The 18,284-nt window shown below is 41.1% G+C and overlaps 1 protein-coding gene across 46 annotated transcripts in view; it reads left to right on the top strand.

Annotated features, from left to right (window-relative positions):
- MAP2 (microtubule associated protein 2) overlaps nt 1-18,284 on the top strand; it is a 236,821-nt gene that overhangs the window by 198,342 nt on the left and 20,195 nt on the right. For 25 of the 46 annotated variants that reach the window (XM_017747015.1, XM_017747013.1, XM_017746995.1 and 22 more), the window contains 6 exons: nt 2,889-6,662; nt 6,905-7,111; nt 7,502-7,636; nt 11,763-11,824; nt 15,717-15,890; nt 17,323-17,476. In XM_017747015.1, coding sequence (XP_017602504.1) covers nt 2,889-6,662; nt 6,905-7,111; nt 7,502-7,636; nt 11,763-11,824; nt 15,717-15,890; nt 17,323-17,476 — 4,506 coding nt within the window. The remainder of the gene's footprint in view (nt 1-2,888; nt 6,663-6,904; nt 7,112-7,501; nt 7,637-11,762; nt 11,825-15,716; nt 15,891-17,322; nt 17,477-18,284) is intronic. The other 21 variants (XM_017747026.1, XM_017747019.1, XM_017747039.1 and 18 more) reach the window with 10 other exon arrangements.

Below are 18,284 nucleotides of genomic sequence, written 5' to 3'. Positions count from 1 at the left end.
TCCTTGGGAGAGGTATGCCTGTAAAACACTTTCTGCTCTCATCTTACAGCATAAACATGCTTGTCCGAGGGTAGGCAGGCTTTTGGTTTGGTTTTTTCCCTAGGGAAAATTCAGCTCCATGGTGGCTAAAATGAACTGGTACTGGCAGTCCTTCACAGATTTAAATCGAAAATATTGAGCTGAAAAAATTATGTAATGCAGTCCTGAAAGGGTTATGTAAAAGCAGTCCTGTTCAGCTGTGCGCTTGGTGTTTAGTGTTGGTGTTGATGTCACCTCCTTTTTTCCACCCCTGAGAAGAAGAACCAGTAGAGTCTGATGGCTGTGGAAGTGAAACCTGCTGCTCTTCCTGGGAAGCAAGTGGGGAAAGAGCACGGGCCCCTTAAGCCTTTGGACCAGGCAAAGGGCCTCTGTGAGGGTCAGTCTGATTCTGGTTCAGTGTGTCATGAAGACAAAGTGCCAAGTGTAGCATTCAGCAGGGAGAGTGTGACCTTTGTGGTGGGAGCGCTCCTGAAAGATACACCCCCTTCCTTGGCTGAGGAAGGTGCGTCCTCCTTAGATTTGCATGTGTTTGCTGCCAGCAAATCCTTCTCCGGCTTTCTCCAGTGCTTTCCAAGGCTGCTTCATTTTCTGTTTTTTCCCATTTATTGGTATGACTGCTCTTGTTATTATGCTTGAAGAGTGTGTTGTGGATAATATGATTGTGTAGGTGCTGTATGACAACATGGTTTCCCACCGCTGCAGCTGATTCCTGATTTTTTACTTTGCCATGATAAAATATGCTTTGCAGCTAAGCTTATTCCTGTGTGTAAGCCTTCTTACCCCATCTCAGATGTGTTTGCCAGTCACATTGCTAATCTATGTTTTTTCTTTTCTTTTTGGTGCAGAGGTTTGTCTGCATTTATTTCAAACAGCAGATTTACTGCCTTTGACTGTGAGATAAAGATGCTTAAACTGTAGAAATGTTTCCGTTTGCAGTGTGCAGGTTTTTTGTTTGGTTGGTTTGGGTTTTTTGTGTATGTTTCAGTGCTTTCTGGTTTAGCTTCCTTAGAGCTATTGCTTCTTATATCATACCCTTGTCATCCATTCAATCCACCCCTCCTCTCCTCAGTCATTGCTAGAACTCTTATTTTTTGTGTGTGTCACCTTATTACAAATGGTTAACCCTGCTGGAGTGCCCTTCTTAGGCAAAATCTCTATCACTTCCCCTGGGACATTTCCTTTGAAATGAAGGTTAGGATTGGGTGCACTGGGTGAAGTTTTGACTTAGTCTCTGAGCAAAATATTTACTGCAGTCATCTTCCAGTACATAAGAACTAGGCTTCAGTATTTTTCTTTTAGTGGTATTTCTCTTCAGCCAGTGGAACAAGGTGCAAAGACACCTTGTGTGGAGTAGTGATATACCCACTCCCTACCTAGGTAAGGAATCTTGCATTTAGGAGGCTTGTGTTCTGGATGGCCCAGCTGAAGAACACTGAATTCCTTTGGCAGTCAGAATATGTTTTGATGCTGTTGGTATTGCTCACTTGCACTACAGTAAAAGACACCAGTAGGATACATGGCGAAAAGCAGTATCTAGCTGTTTAATTTCTGTGAAACGAGGATGACATCAGCCCAATGGCCATGCTTTATACTTCATAGGGTTTGCAAGTCAGTCACCAAATGTAAAAACATAAAGGAGCAAAATTACTGTAGTTGTAGATTTCTGGTTTGATTACCTGTAGAGTTTAGAACGGCAGTTGCTTTTTTGACTCAGTATTAATATATGCAGATATTTAAAGAATGAGCAATACTTGGATACTAATCGTTCTAAAAACAGTCAGATTCATCAGAGCAAAAAGATGGCTCCATGGATTTCAAATCAGATCTGAGGAAATTCATAGTTGACTCAATGCTAGTTGTAACAAGCTTTAGAAAAAACTCATAAAACCTTTTTTACAGATTAGTGCAGAAAGATATGCCACATTCCGCAGTCTTTTTCTTCATGTTTTCCATTATGGGAAGATTTCAATGAGATAGGAATCATTATCTTCCACAGGACATTAAAAAAAGATCAAGCTATTAATGATTAACAGAGTAGGCATTAAAAAAGAAACTTAACTAGGTATTACTCTCTGAAAATATAGTGGCAGAGTATACGAGTAGCCTTTTTAGTTTCAAATTAACTTAATAAGGGCCTGATCTAGAGTCCCAGAAACAAGCCAAGTATTCTTTGACTTCAGCTACAGCTGTAGGTGACTGGCCATTTTGAAGACCAGACCTTCAAGATCTGGGACTGTTAATAGGTCTGTTGCTGATTTCCACATGCTGGTTTAGTGACAGCAGTGAGATTTTGGTCTTTTGACAAAGAGCGAGTGTTAAAAGTTGTTACAGTTAAAAAGACAGCCTCTTCTGAAACTTGCAAAACCCTTTGCATGCATTATCTCTTTAGTTTAGGCTGCATGTAGTATAAAAATGTAAAAAATACATAGAAATGTATAACTATGTATGTTTTAAGTATCAGCAACACACAAAGGTACTATTGATTCCTTTAAAGTTGCAGACTTTACTAACACAAAACTAACATAAGAGTCCAGCAAAGCTTCTAATGAAGTGAGGTTATTTGTGGCTTTGCTGTTATATATACAAATCATGAAGATGAAGAATTTACATGAAATCATCTCATTTCAGTGCTTACATTTATATGTATACAACTCACATTTTTTATTTATTGAAAGGAAACTAGTATTTAACATTTTAAAGCAGATTTCTAGGCGGATGGCCTTGCTGGATGCTCACATCTTTCTCCCTTTCCATTCCATCATTCATACCAAAATGTTGTAAGCCACATGACTGCCTGCCTGTAAGTGCTTTAAATAATTTTGCTATAAAACCCAAACAAACTACTTCAGATTTATTTGCAGCCACGAAGATGGAATTCCATGTCCAGGAGGGCACACGCCCTTTTGCAGAAGAACCATTAGACACAAAGCAACATGACTCTGGGAAAGACAGTAAGACTGTTGAGCAACCTAAATATGATGCCTTAGTTCCACAGTCAGCAAAAGCAGAGGCTGCAGATAAAAAGGATTCAGAGAGCAAAGACAAAGAAAAAATGCTTTCATATCCATCAGAATGGATCTTGAAAACTGATTCACAGAAGAAAGGGGAAGCCAGTTTTGCAGAACCTGCTGCTAAGCCTCCTGCTCCTCAAGAACAAAAGCACTTGTCATCTCAACTGCCTGAAGAGAGCAGGACGGAAGAAAGGACTGTAGGTATGCCCTCATCAACCAATCAAGCTATGGCTATCAAATTTCAAGACAACCTCAAAGATGTCAAAGGTGGTGCCATCAGCCATGGTGAAAGTTCTCTATTGCTACCAGAACCCAAGGCAGAAGCAGCCAAAAGTGAACTTCCTTCAGGCCCATCTCTTGCTCTCCCGCAGGAGCTTTCACTCAAAGATGGTTTCAAAACACACCAGGAACCCACTGACCACCTGTTTGCCAAAAATCTCAGTAAAGATGAACAGATCCACAAAGACAGGACATTATCTCTACAAGAAGTCTCAGCAGTAACTGTAGATGGCTTGAAAACTCCAAGCACCCCAAAAATCCCTCCATGGGGGGAGGAAAAGGACATGACTAAGGATGAGAGCGATGAGGAAGAAAGGTATGACTTCTATGATAAAGGGGAGGCTCAAATGTTAGATAATGGTAAATTTACCGCAAAACCTGAAGTTAAGACAGGCTCCCTAGACAAAACAGACTTTCAAAAGGATGGTGAAGCTAAAAAGTCACCTGATACTCTCAAAGCAGAAAAAGAAATGGACCAAAGTGAGCTCTCAGCAGCAGCAGATGTGAAAAGGGAGACGCAGCAAAGCATGCAGGTACCCCCAGCTAAGTTGAGCCATGAACTGACCCTTGATAAAACAGTAGAGCACCCTGATAGCACTCAGTTATCCAGAGTAACAGAGAAAGCTCCTGAGGTACCAGGTTTAACCACTGAGAAGACTCCTACTCTTGAAGCTTCTCAAGAGAAAGATGTTAAAGAAGATACTGCTAAGACAAGTGTTTCAGCTCCTCATCAACTGAAAGAAGAGGAGGATCAATCAGGAATGTCGAAGTATTTTGAAACCTCTGCTCTGAAGGAGGAAGCATTTAAAGCAGATGGTCTGAAACAAAGCAGTGATTACTATGAGCTAAGTGACACTAAAGAGAGTAAATATGAGCCTTATCAGAGAGGTCGTCTAATACCTGAATATGAAGAGGAGGAGGAAGAGGAAGAATTACAGACAGAATTGAATCAGCAGCAGAATGTGCATACTCGTGAAATGGGGTACAGTACCCTGGCTCAGAGCTATACACCAGACACATCTGAAGAACCTAGTTCCCCAACAGAAAGAATGTTCACTATTGACCCCAAAGTCTATGGGGATAAGAGAGAACTTCACAGTAAAAACAAAGATGACCTAACTCTGAGCAGGAGCTTGGGACTTGGGGGGAGATCTGCAATTGAACAGAGAAGTATGTCTATTAACTTGCCCATGTCCTGCCTGGATTCAATAGCCCTAGGATTTAGTTTTGGTCGTGCACATGATCTTTCTCCCCTCGCTTCAGATATTCTAACAAACACTAGTGGAAGTATGGATGAAGGTGATGACTACTTGCCAGCAACCACACCAGCACTGGAGAAGGCCCCCTGCTTCCCCACTGAGAGTAGAGAGGAAGATAAGCACATGGTAGAAGAAAAAGCCCAGCCTGAGACCTTGGCTGAGCCATCTTTCCAGGCCAAAGATTACTACAAAAATGGGGCTGTCCTGGCTCCTGACCTGCCTGAAATGTTAGATTTGGCAGGGACAAGATCTAGATTAGCCTCTGTGAGTGCAGATGCTGAGGCAGCACAGAAGAAGTCAGTTCCTTCTGACAGTATTGTGGAAGACAGCAGCACAGCCCTGCCACCTGTAACAAATGAAAACCACGTAATTCTAAAAGCTGAAAGTCAGCTGGAAGACTTGGGCTACTGTGTTTTCAATAAGTACACAGTACCACTCCCTTCTCCAGTTCAGGACAGTGAGAATTTAACGAGTGAAACCTGTCCCTTCTATGAAGGCACAGATGAAAAACTGAGACGTGGCCTCACTCCTGACCTGTCTTTAATAGAAGTGAAGCTGGCAGCTGCTGAAAAATCAGAAGACTTCCTCAGTGAAAAAGACTTAGGTCAGCATGGTGAGCCCATTCTGGTGAGGGACTTTGAGCAGGAGAAAAAGGAGAAACTGGATACTGTGCTAGAAAAAAGTGAAGATCAAGTTGACTCTAAAGAGGTCTGTTCCATTAAAGGGGTAGAACCAGAGATGACAAGAGCTGAGGCAATGTTAGAAAGGAAAGAAGAAAGTGTGGCTAGTAAAGTTCATTTACCTGCCGATACCATGTATGACAGAATTTCTGCTTCAGAGATAGCAATAGAAAAGGATTCTGTTTGTTTGTTGATGGAGAAGGAGAAGGCTCTTAGTGTTGTTCCTGAAATAGCTGAGATAGAAGCTCCAGTTAAACCAGATTACAATGCTATTAAGCATGATATGGAGGTGGCTGCAAGGAGAGCTGACCAAGAATATCAGAATAAGTTAGACGCTAAGATTAGTGAGGTTGTTTCTCTTCCTTTAGGGAAGGACAAAGCCTCTCTTAAAAGAGCAGAGCCTGAACCCAAAGACACTCAGCAGAAAGACGAGACCATCTTCTCCAGAGAAGCAGAGGATGCAGATGTACTTTCCAGGACTGAGCCTAGTTATGTGAAGGACAGCACCAAACTGTCAGAAACAGAAATTAAGGAAAAAGTAGCTAAGCCAGATCTGGTACACCAAGAAGCAGTTGATAAAGAGGAGTCTTATGAATCTAGTGGAGAACATGATCAAGCCCAAGAAAGTTTGAATGGAGAATCTGTGAAACCAGAGGATATCAAAGCAGAACATCCAAAACCTGCCATGTCTGGGGAAGAGATGCCTACACAGTTACCAGCAAAGGGGACTTCTGTGGAACTCCTCTTTCCAAAAGCTGAGCCTCTTCAGGAGGAGCCTGCTGAGATTCAGATGGAGAGCATACCACAACCTGTAGAGGAAGTTGAAGAGATTCTTGATAGAGCTGTGAAACCTATGGAAACCCAAAAGCTGCTGCCATGTGAGCTGGCAGCTGGAGCCCTGAAAGGGGAAGAATATGAGGAAGAAGAGGTGGAAGCAGGGCAAGAAGCAAAAGAAGAGGATAAACAGCATCTTGTATCAGAAATGCCCCCAGACTTTGGCAAGCCTGCTACTGAAGAAATGGGAGCCAAGGGTAGCCCAGAAGCACTGCCTGAATTGAAAGGCATTATTGAATCAGTGGTGACAGTGGAGGATGACTTTATCACAGTGGTGCAGACAACAGTTGATGAGGGTGAATCTGCTTCTCACAGTGTGCGCTTTGCTGCTACTCAGCAGGAGGACATCGAAACAGGAGACTCCCAGGCTGAAGAGGACCTTGATGTTGAAGAAGTGGAAGTTGAGCCGAAGGAAGGCTCCCGAGAGGCTCCTGCTTCACCCCAGAGAGAAGAAATCCTGCTCACTAACTACAAAACGGAGACGTGTGATGACTACAAAGATGAAACAACAATTGATGACTCCATCATGGACACAGACAGTCTCTGGGCAGACACTCAAGGTGTGCATTATCCTTTCTGTTTTGTCTGTTGAATATTTTTGCTTCCAAATCATAATGATTGAAAAGCAAAATTATTACAGTTATAAAAGTAATCTCAGCATGTTTCAGAAAAATGGTAAAAATTAAATTTTAATTTAATCATCTGCTCTGTCTTCAACTACTTTTTCCCTGCTCCTCCTAACTATTGTTAACATTTGTTACTAATCTTTTCTTTGTTGTTGTAATTTGCTCTGATCCTACAGATGATGATAGGAGCATCATGACTGAACAGTTAGAGACTGTTCCTAAAGAGGAGAAAGCAGAGAGAGAATTGCGAAGATCATCTCTTGATAAGCATAAAAAAGAGAAACCTTTTAAAACTGGGAGAGGCAGGATTTCCACTCCTGAAAGGAAAATAGCTAAAAAGGAACCTAGCACACTCTCCAGAGATGAAGTGAGAAGGAAAAAAGGTTCATTTAACACTCCTATTACAATTTTTTTCTTTTCTTACTGTTTTACAGTATCTGGTTACTCTGTTATACGTGATGTGCACCATAACATTATTAACGGTAGTGGTTTCTAATGAGATATTGTACAATTATGTGAGAAGCCATGTGCAAGGCTCACTGCTCCACTGGTCCTATTTCATTGTAGGCATCCCCACTGATCACTGGGTAATGCATCTGAACCAATGCACCAGTGCTCCCCCTCTTCCAGCGTAGGATTTGTTCCTATGAAGAAGCAATGCGTTGGGTTGGAGCTGTGGAGCAGTGGGCCTGACACTTGATGTATTAATCATATGAAATGGTTTGCTGAGGTTTGTTTCTGATTCTATGTTTTTGTGTTCTTTTTGTCCATAGCAGTGTATAAGAAAGCTGAACTTGCTAAAAAAACTGAAGTTCAGGCCCACTCTCCCTCCAGGAAAATCATTTTAAAACCTGCTATCAAATATACTAGACCAACTCATCTCTCCTGTGTTAAACGGAAGCAGACAGGTGACTGCATTCTGTTCAGTTATGCAATGTGGCTGGCAAACATAGACATTTTCTTTTTAAAATTTCATAGCTATAGCAGCTTCTCTATTTTTTTTTCCTCCAAGAGTGTCAGTCTTCACAAATAGTATTGCGTTTTTAGTGTTTTGTACCATTTTTCTTTTATTCTTTCTTTCCTGGTATTTGTTTATTTATTTGATGGAGGCCATGATCACGTATGCTTGTCATTGCTTGGGCCTCCAAGCACTGTGGTTGTAACTTGGCATCGTGCTTAGAGTGTGGTGTTCTAGGAATCTCTACTCATCTTTTTTTTGTTTATTTTTTAAAAAGTTCTTTTAAATGATGCTTTATTTTTTTTTTCTGGTGGGAAATGTTGGCAACTTAAACCATGGTATGCATTTCCATTATTCTGCTTTTTTACTCTCATGCATAATAAGAAGTGTTTCAGACTTATATTTTGTTTATTGATGATATCTGTATAGATAATTCCCAGTCTGTCACTGATGTTTATGCTGTACAGTCAAAATCCACAGGGAGAATCCAGCTACATGCAGCATGGAGCTGCGAGAGAAGAAATCTGGGCTCACACTGCGAAATGCATTCCTAACAAAAATCTTAATATTTGGTAGAGGAAGATGAAAGGAAGAAAGAAATTACGCCTGTTACGACTTGATGGGTGTATCATTATTTAGAGGACCAAAATAACTCTTCCAGCATTTTCACATATCATTCATGGTTCTTGTGAGTTCAGAGTGGAAGGATGAATATCTTGACTTTCACTGTGATCTTAAAAAAATAATTGCTAAAAGAGGCCAGCTTTTCTGTCATGTCACATAGCCACAGGCTATAGTGTGGTTGTTTGGAACTAGGGCTATTAAGAGAAAAGCCATGCACAGAAATGCAGAAGTGCATAGGCATCTTCTCACAGCTTAGAAATTAACAGGAAGATTCATTACCTGTCATATGGTTAAGCAAAGCAATACTAGAAGTGTCCCTAGGCAGTCATTCTCCTGCAGTTTTGCACCTGTCACTCCTGTTGTAAATGTAGACCCAATGTCAGCAGGGAGGTCTGACCGGTGAAAATGCAGTAAGAGGATGGTTACATGAGAGCAGGTTTAGTATCGTGCCTCTGCTGTATGAAGTGCAGATTGTATCCTAGCTGTGTTCCATTAGGACACCAGAACCCATCCCAGAACCCAATCCCATCACCTTGCTCCTGTGATGAATCTCATCCTTTTACTTACCCCTCTCAGGAGAAATGGAACCAGGAAAGGAAAGGCTGGTTCAGTCCCCTCTGTATTGCACTGATGGCTCATCCTGTTTGCAGTCTCTGGGCCGTCCTAACTTGCGCTCTGGACCAGAATTACCCAAGAGGGAGGAATTTTTAAAGTAATTAAAACAGTTCTTGCTATCTCTTGCTGCTTGCTGAAGCACAGCTTGATAGCCCAGAAGTTACAACCTATAATTCACGTATTCTTTCAAAAGCCCCGGGGGTTCAATAAGCTGTGGACATGGCTGGGGGAAGGCACTGGCTTTGTAGTGTTCTCAACTTCATCTACACCTCTACAGCTGTGTGGTCAGTGCTGTTGTGCCCTCAAGTACTCTACCACTATGTCCTCTGAACTGTTCTGACCTGTAGCATCCCAAAGAGGACTAAGTCATACCAATGGACTTGGATAAGGAAATCTGCCCTGTGCCTGAAACATGTGCTGTCTTGGCAACTCTCAGAGGTTTTTCTCTCTCGCTGCAGTACACAGTGAAGCAGATGTATTAGTCAAAGTGAGAAATATAATACAAAAACTATCTCCCTGTACTTTTAAGTCCTGAGGTGGAGAGCAACCAAAATGATGGACCCAGACTGTTCATAAAACTTCAGAAATGTGGCTTGAACTTTAAGCTCTAAAGCAGAAGAGCTTGAACCACGCCAGCAAGTGATCAAGAATATTTCTTAGAATGCTTCAGTATACCCATTGGCTCTGGAAAAATTACAGTATGCCTTATTTTCTTCTACCTCACATTTTTATACTTCCTGATGGGACTTGGGGGAAGACCATGAGAGAGAGTGCAGTGCTCTGTGATATTTTAAAAGTGCAGGTGGCCATGTTATCCTACATATCCCTGATCTTGAATGTCTCTCCAGGGTCTAGAATCTAGAGGGACATTGTTTCTCTCCCATTTTCTTTTTATGTACAATATAGCACCATTTCTTGAAGCCAGTTTTGACTGTCAGTGCATCCTGTTTGGAGTGGTCTTGTCAGTTTTAGTGATGCCTGGGTAATGAAACCCCCCAAAAGTTCTTGGCACTGTAGTCCGCAGAGCTTCAAGTGTGTTGCAGTCAGTTAAAATCTCCACACTGCATTTACCATAACTTCAAAATGAAACATGTCCATTCATAAGATACAGATATCTACCAAAAGAAGTTAATATTTTCTTTTATTTTTCTGTGCAATGGCCCAGAAAAGTACATCTTTCCCCTAATGCCCCTCAATACCTGAAAAAAAAATCCCACATCACTGGTAAGCACTGGCAAATACCAGTAACTTACAGCACCATATCCATGAGGCAGGGACTGCTTTTTGAGAGACTTGTCCTTGCCATTTGAAAAAGAAATTGCATGGCCAACCCTCATGAGAGAGTTGGGAAGTCTTTGCCTTGACTAGTGTAGCTCCATGAGTGAAACCCCCAGCCTGGCCTGTGTTTTGTTGGTGGCTGTGAGATGCTACTGCAGTTGTGTTATCAGAGGAGTGTTTTCGGAGGCAAGGCCAGGACAATGACCTGGCCATTATATGTTTCTGTTTCTTGTTTTCAATTCTGGGGTCGCCCCCTGAGGTGAAGCATGTTTGTTGTGTATTTAAGCCAACAGCAGGGCCTGTAGAAATCTTGTGTTTAGATGGAGAAGTTGTGGTTGTTACCAGGTACATCGGTACAAGTGACACAGCTTTTTTTTCCACCTCACAGTGATGACTGGTTAGGGTTGAATGCCAAGGGAAGGAGGAAAGAAGCTGTTTGTGGTTATCCAGAAGAGATGGAAACCAGACCCAAACCAGCAGTAACAGCTGTGGTGAAGTGACACAGGAAGGCTCTGCTGTGCTTGCCCTTCTTACAAATTCAGACGAACTGAAGTATGCAGTTACATATTCTTTTCCTCCTCACAAGTTCTCTCTCCTACACCTTTGACTAGAGTGGGTAGTGTGACAGAAAATCAGGGATAATGTCACCATGCCTGGGAGCTGCACTAGAAAAGGGAAAAATTAATCTGACCTTTCCTGTATGAGGAATTAGGGTTGGTTTTAGAGTTGGAAAACAGGTTTATAGGAGAAGGTTGTCATTTGTGATTGCTGTCCTACTTCTGCTTTTACCAAAGGCATCCTGGCACAGGTGCCAGAAGATTTCATGTCTAGGTGTTAGGTGGCACATCACTTCCTAAGCAGCAGCTTTGGGGTGAAGCTAATAACCTGATTTCCAAAAAGCTGCCCCATTCAAAAACCACTGTGGATGGAATCAAAGTCCAAGAGAAAGATCTTACCTCAAGCCATGTTGTATCAGATAAATGAAATACTGAATTAACGTACTTGATCTCCCAGATAAACCTTGAATTTCTAAATTCTTGAGAGCTTAGTTGACCATGACATAGTGACCTTGTTGACACAGCTAGGACGATAATTCAACAGTGAATCTCTCTCTTTCCATTATGAATGTTGGCTGTTATTTTGAAAGTGGTGACAATAGAGGACTCTCTTAAAATTTTTATTTGTGGATGTTTTAAAGAGGCTGGTTTTTAGAGGACAGTCCTGAAAATCAGGATGCTAAGTTGCCTGAGGATTGACCAGAAATTCTTAAATTTGTCAGCTATTTCTGGAACCTTTTTCTTTTAATTTATAGACTTCTAGGAATGTGAATACAAAATTTTGTTTTGTTCGAAACACATAGAATACCATTTTACCTCAAGTAAGATGAATACAGGAAATTTTAAAGGCAAGTACATTTTTGCATACAGTTCACTGAAGGTAATTCACAAAGTACTTGCTTTGCACAGTAGTTTCAAGGCATTTAATTGTTCTAACAAGTGTACTAAATGGAAATGCTTATTACTGTCTTTAACTATCAAGTCTTTCTTTGGATTTCTCAGCAGCAGGTGGTGAAACAAACCAGGCTCCTGCTGTATTTAAACAAGCAAAGGAAAAGCTCTCAGTGAGTAAATCATCTTATTGTTCATCTTTATAATCTCCTTTTGCCCTTACTTAATATCTTTTTGTGTTAATTCAGTAAGTAATTGTGTGTTCAATTTAAAATTTGTTTGCCATATTCATTATTCATTTCAAAGGGTAATTAAAACCACCTTTCATGAATAACCTTTGAAGTCTAGTCTCAAGTGGTAGATGGTGACAGTTTGCAGATCCATAGAGGGGCACACAGGCTCCAAACTGCAGGAGTTGGAGTCTGGTCAGCATTTTAAGCCAGGCCATTCTGTGGGATAAGGTGCATATCTTGGCCCTTCCTGCAGCACCCAACTTGCATTGCCACCTTGCTCAACTGCTGTGTAGGCAGAAGTCCTCTCCCAGGACTGCTGCATATCTCCTGGTGCACCATTCCATAGCCCAGTATTCTGCAGGGGCCCTGCCTGTGTAGAAGTTACTGGCCAGTAGAATTTATATGTGATTCAGTCCTTTCAGAATGGCCACTTCCTAGGCCACTGTCTGTGTTGTAACCTGTCAGATTACTGCCTTGCCTTGCATTCCCTTCATCTGCTCTACAGCCTGTTCTGCTTCCTGTGTCTGGCTCCCTTGCAAAGACTCCCTTGCTCCTTGCTGACCCTGCTCTGTGTCCGTCCCATCATTCCAAAATCCCCAGGAAACCAATCTCCATTCACTATCCCCTATGCAATTATTTTTTTCCATGACAGTGACACATGCTAATTGACATCTGCAGCACGACACTTTGTCATTGTTATCACAGAATCATAGAATTCAGTTGAGTTGGAAGGGACCTGTCAGGATCATTGCATCCAGCTCCTGGCCCTGAGCAGGGCCATCCCCCATCATTAACAATTAAGAATTTCTTTAGAATTTCTCTAAATTTCCTAATATATTTCCTAGTACATTCCATGGGTGACGTCTTTCATTTGCTAAACCAGACTCTCAATTCTTTGGGGAACAAAAAGCTATGTCACACGAAGTGCTACACATTTTTTTATAAATCATAAGAAACTGGTAGTGCTGAGAGCAGTATAACCAATTGGAAGCTTTGGAGGAGCCGTGATTTTTCAGGTCTGACCCATTCCAGCTCATAAGTGGGAAACTATTAGAGCTTCTTTACAAGTACAGTAAGTAAGATCTGGGCAGGTTTCTGGGCTGAGTCTGAGCATGTTTTATTACTGTCTTTTCTTGACAGACCATCAACACTTGCACAAGAGAAGCCAATACTTGCCCATTTTCAGTGTTTATGGAATGTTCTAGTACAAGAACTGCAAAATCATTCTGTGAAATTATCTTTCTGTATATCTTTCCTATCCCTGCCCCTTATGTTATAGTACAGATCAGAAGGCTGTCCCCTGCTTACTTTCTCTCTGTTGCCTTGCCTCTCTGATTGCCACACTCACACAGCTCTTGGACATTTTCTCTTCTGTGCCTTGACTTAGCCTCTGCTTTTATAAAGATCTCTCCCTATTTTTGTTGTTTTGTTTATTTGCAGTTTTCAGCTTTTATGTCCTTCAAGTGCAGCCTTTTCCTCTCCACTGGTAGTGTTAGATCATCCAGCCCGGTCAGTTTTGTTATTCATGTTCAGACTGCAGTTTACACAGGACAAATTCAGGCAAGGCTAAATAGTTCCATCTGCTGGAAGCAGCTGTGTACCTGCAGTTCACAGAGAGATGATGGAAACATGTGCCATGTGTTAGGAACACCTTGAAGTAAAGTGAGGGTTCTGCATCCCCACTTCAGCAATCCCTGAGTTTCAGTGAGAGTTACATAGATCTTTGTCCTCTGGACAGCTGACCCTACCAGCAACATAAATTACAACAGAGGTTGGGGGTAATGAATTGCTAACAGAGAATAAGAGTTTTTCTGCAGGGATTGAGACATGGTTTCTTCACTTGCTCAACCAGCTTTGGGCAGATTCTGCTGCTATTACTGATGCTAAAAAGTGCCTTGTTACCTAAATAACATGGAGGGAATCTAGACTGTGATAACCAGAGCTGTGCAGTAGCTCAGGGTCATGCCTTTTCCCCATCTGTCCCATTGACAGATCTCAGTGTTGTCCATCTTTAGCATCCACATTAGATTCATGTGTTCGCAGAAGACACTGACCAATATGAGTGAAAAGTCTTTGCACTGTGACTAGAACCTTAATCTGTAAGAGTTTTCCAGTCTCTTACATGACCCACAAGTTGAAAATGGTGAAAACCACAGATGAATATTTGGGCCTCAAATAACATGTGCTTAGTTCTGTCTCTAGTTTGGAAAGCTAGGTGAAAGGTGCTTGCAGAATGTCTGCTTCTTGGGGCCACCCAACATAGATATCCTGCTTTCATAGAGTTTCAGCATCAATAAATACCTTCATGGATTTCTAAACAGGACCCAAAGTTTCACAAATGGATGAGACCCATAAATTGAATTATGACAAGCCAGTCAAAGTCTGGAAAAGTCTTTGATTTGACAGAAACACATATTCTGTAGTTTCTGTGTAAATAATTATTCACTGGTTTTATTCTGTTTATTCTCAGACAGTAAAATAAGTATTAAAAGAAAGGGGCATAAATATTTTGAAAGACTCATAATGGGAATATATTCTTGCTAGTAAAGCGCTTCCATCCTAATTTCTTGTCTTGCTACTTGGTCTGGAGGATTACATCCAATAGAACTCCTCTCAGCGCTGTTGTTGGATTGGAATTGCTTGTTATGCAGTTCTGCAATTCTTAAGCATGTGGGTGATGTCATGGATGATGTTCAGCACACCAGCTTCAGTTTTCCATAGGCTGGGTATATAGCCTAAGCCAGAGACCTGTCAGAGCTGGACAGCCCATTCTTTTCTCATTTTCTAACAAGACAACTTAAAAGCAACTCATGCACCTTTTCTGAGCATTGAAAAAGTCTAGGGGATTGATTGAGATCAAATGCCAAGTTTTCTATGGCTAAAGTTCAGTACAAATCCCAGAATGACAGGCCCATTGGGATTATTCCTATGTGTAATTTCATGCTAGTATGACTACAGAGATAATCAGGACTACCAAGGTAACTCCTTTGCCATTGTTCTTTGTAGTATCAGTTACACCTGTGGAAGAAAAAAAGTGTTTCTTAAGTAAGTAGCCCTATTCTGTTTCCAGGAGATTCCTTTTTGTAAAGCAGTAACGTGCTCCTAAGTATTAACAAAGATTTTCTGTCTGTCCTGTTGGTGTTTAATTGTTCTTTCAATGGGATGTTGTCATTATTCAGTATCAAACAAGTATTTGTTCACAATAACATACTGTGTCAGCCTTTCAACCATATATGGCTTTCCTCATCCCAGGACTCCATACAGTCAATATAAATTTATGAATTTCTGTGAAGTGACACCAAATGCACAGAGCAGTATCTAGAGTGTGTTAGGGATTTTGTCTGTACACAACGGCAAAAGAAGTAATACTGTCTTATCCTTCTGCTGTTGTGGGAATACTGGTATAACTTTGCTTCTAAGATTTCTACTTTTATTCTTGATTTTAACCTGGAGGGATATATTTCAACTTTAAAGGACTGGGATCTCTTGGTGTTTCTGTAGCTTTGCACTTGTTTCTAATGCAGCCAACCAGCAGTTGTACCAGTTAAATGCCCCAGCTGGCACCAGTTTTTTCCTATTAACACAAGACCAAAGTGGCATCTGTAGAAAAAGGCACTTCCTAGAATCAGTAACTCTGTCCAGGCCTAGGTGGTTTCAGGCAAACAACACAAAACTGAAACTTCCATGATTTTCAGATCTGCAGAGACCATTACCAGACACAGGAAAAGTACTAATTCATAGCTTGGCTTTTTTTTTTTTTTTTGGTCCACGTTGCATGTATTTTCCTTTTGTCCAGCTTCATGTTGTGTTTTGTTTGTTTTCTCATGACTAGACTGCCTCTTTGTCAAAGATTCCTGCCTCAAAGTCTAGAGCAAAGTCATTGCTTCCTCCAAGACCCAGCTCAGCTTGCTCATTAACCACTAAAAGGGCCACTTTTCTCAATACAGACAGTTATTTTGTTCGGCCCTCCTCTGCAGGCCCAAGAGACTCAAAATCAGACACTAAGGTAAGGTAGCAGAATTAGTTAAGAGAGTTAGAGATGCGCAGGTGAACTCCATGAAACACATTATCTACTCTCTGAATCTGAGTAATTCTCTGCAAAGCTCTTGTGGGATTACTTACATCCAGTGGCAGGAAAACTGATTAGCAGGCTACAAGATCTGTGCTACAAAATGGATAAAAATGGAGATACTCTAGAGGAAATGTAAGTGAAATAAGTTATAGCTAGAAAGACATATTTTCTTTCTGTTGATCATATGGATGCTACTTCATTAACTGCCAAGAAGTTACAGTCATTCGCAAGTGGTTAAGTGATAAAGAACAGCAGGACTAATATGCCTTCCAAGTTTAAAAAAATGTTATTTTTGACCTGTTAATATTCTTTGAAATCAAATTCAGTCTCCAGTGTAGGAGAGTACAATTCTAATCACAAGGAGTAGGTGATAGAATAGGGCAGAATCCAAATGCTCAAGGAACCAAATTTAGTCAACGCATAGGACTTTGTGAAGAAGTTACAGTATAAATTTAAAAATATGTTTGGCAGTTCATTCCAGCTTCTCTGTGTTTACATTTCACTTGCATTTCAAATCTACATTATGCTGAGCTGACTGTCCCCATTTAAAAATTGGTTTTGCCATTGACTTACATTTTTTCTTTAATGCTGCACTTGGTGTGTCTTTTACTGGTTGGGACCATCATCATTTGTCTTTAGGAAGAATGTCTGCTTATGCTGGTCTGTCTTTGGCTGCACTTCCCATAAGCTCAAAAATATTCTAACATACATGGCCTTTGCCTTAATGGTAAAGAGAGGTTTACTTTACTCAGGTAAAGAGAAGGTATGCACTGATTTCAAAAAGTAAACATTTTATTATACAAGGAATTAAAACAACAGGATTTATAATCCCACACTCCAGGGATTAAAAAGCCCAAAGCAACAACAACAGCAAAAAACCTCTGTAGCTAAAAATTTATCTCCCTAAGAAATTTACAAGTTAGTGTTCGTTTATGCAAAAATCACATGACACCTACAAATCTAGTGTATGGTGTATTCTGGACATCAGTAGTGCAGTTACTTTGCACGTAAATTCACATAGGAATTTCACACTTGAGTTCAAGAGAGTTCTTTTACTTCCAACTTGCACTAAAAAACCTTACCTTTTTCCTTATTAAGAGCCAGCTGCGGGATCCAGCCATATTTAGATCCAAGAATATCCCTATGTGTCTTGGGATAGTCATCAGAAGATGTTTTGATGCAGTAAAGAAGCACCAGGGAGCTAAAGCAGAGCATGGAAGGTGACTGATCCCCTCAGGTTCCTGTGTGAGGAGCAAACTGGGCCATAGGATAAGGTTTTCTCCTCTGTGTATAGATACAGGAAAAGCATAGCCCAAAGAGTGAGTTTTGAAAACTAAACCTTCCTTTGTTATTGTGCTGCTATTAGGATGGAGTAAGCAAGAGCCCTGAGAAGCGTTCATCTCTACCAAGACCTTCCTCTATCCTTCCTCCTCGACGAGGTGTATCAGGAGACCGAGACAGAGAGGAGAACTCCCTCTCGCTCACAACTTCTCTTTCCTCTTCAGTACGACGGACCACCCGTATGTTGTCTTTTTCTTGCGTATTAACCTTCTACTGCTGTGGTTGTCTTCATCCTCATTGGATTTGTCACATTGCATAGCATCATGTGTCCCTACCTTAGACACAGAGGAGTGGGTCTGGGGTGTGGTGTTGGAAATTAGAGCCCACAGACTGGTTTTGTATATATGCCAAGTGCCTGAAACCAGGGACAAGATGCACCTGCAGTGGCCAGAGCCAGGACTGCTGCCCAGACTAATTACTGATATTAGAAAATGCCTTTGCAGGGAGCTCAGAGCTGGGTGAGGTATTTAACAGAACATTTACAAACAGCAGCAAGAAATAATGAGTCAAAACTGAAATAGGCAACCTGAAATATTCTGATGGATCTTGGAAAAGTGAACCTGATGGTTACAGTCATTAATTTGCTGTTTCCTAGTAATTATCTCCCTGTGCTCTAATCCTAGGGTAAAATCTCTGCTGAGAATTGAGATGTTAGCTAGCAGACTGACTCACTGAGGGCAGTTAAGATAGTGAACCACCTAAGTTCCTTTTATGAGGACCAAAGTCATCAAATCACAAGCCAAAATAAATTGCAGGACAAAGACTATTTACTAAATAACCCCAGAACTTTTAGCCAGGCCTTAGAACCCATATGTGGTTTCCTGCTTTCCAGTAGGACTGTCTTCTCTCTTTAGAAACCAATCTCAGCCCTTTTTAAAACAGCTTAAGGGAAGTAGATTATTAAATTCTTCAAAAAAAGTCCTTTGAATTTCCTAAGTGATGCTCCAAAGGTGAAACAGAGACCTTTTGAAAGCAGAATGACCTCCA

This window comes from Corvus brachyrhynchos, unplaced genomic scaffold, assembly GCF_000691975.1.
Source record: "Corvus brachyrhynchos isolate BGI_N302 unplaced genomic scaffold, ASM69197v1 scaffold481, whole genome shotgun sequence".
NCBI classification, from domain to species: domain Eukaryota; kingdom Metazoa; phylum Chordata; class Aves; order Passeriformes; family Corvidae; genus Corvus; species Corvus brachyrhynchos.
Note: the sequence above shows the minus strand (reverse complement) of the source record. Positions and strands in the feature narration are given on the sequence as shown.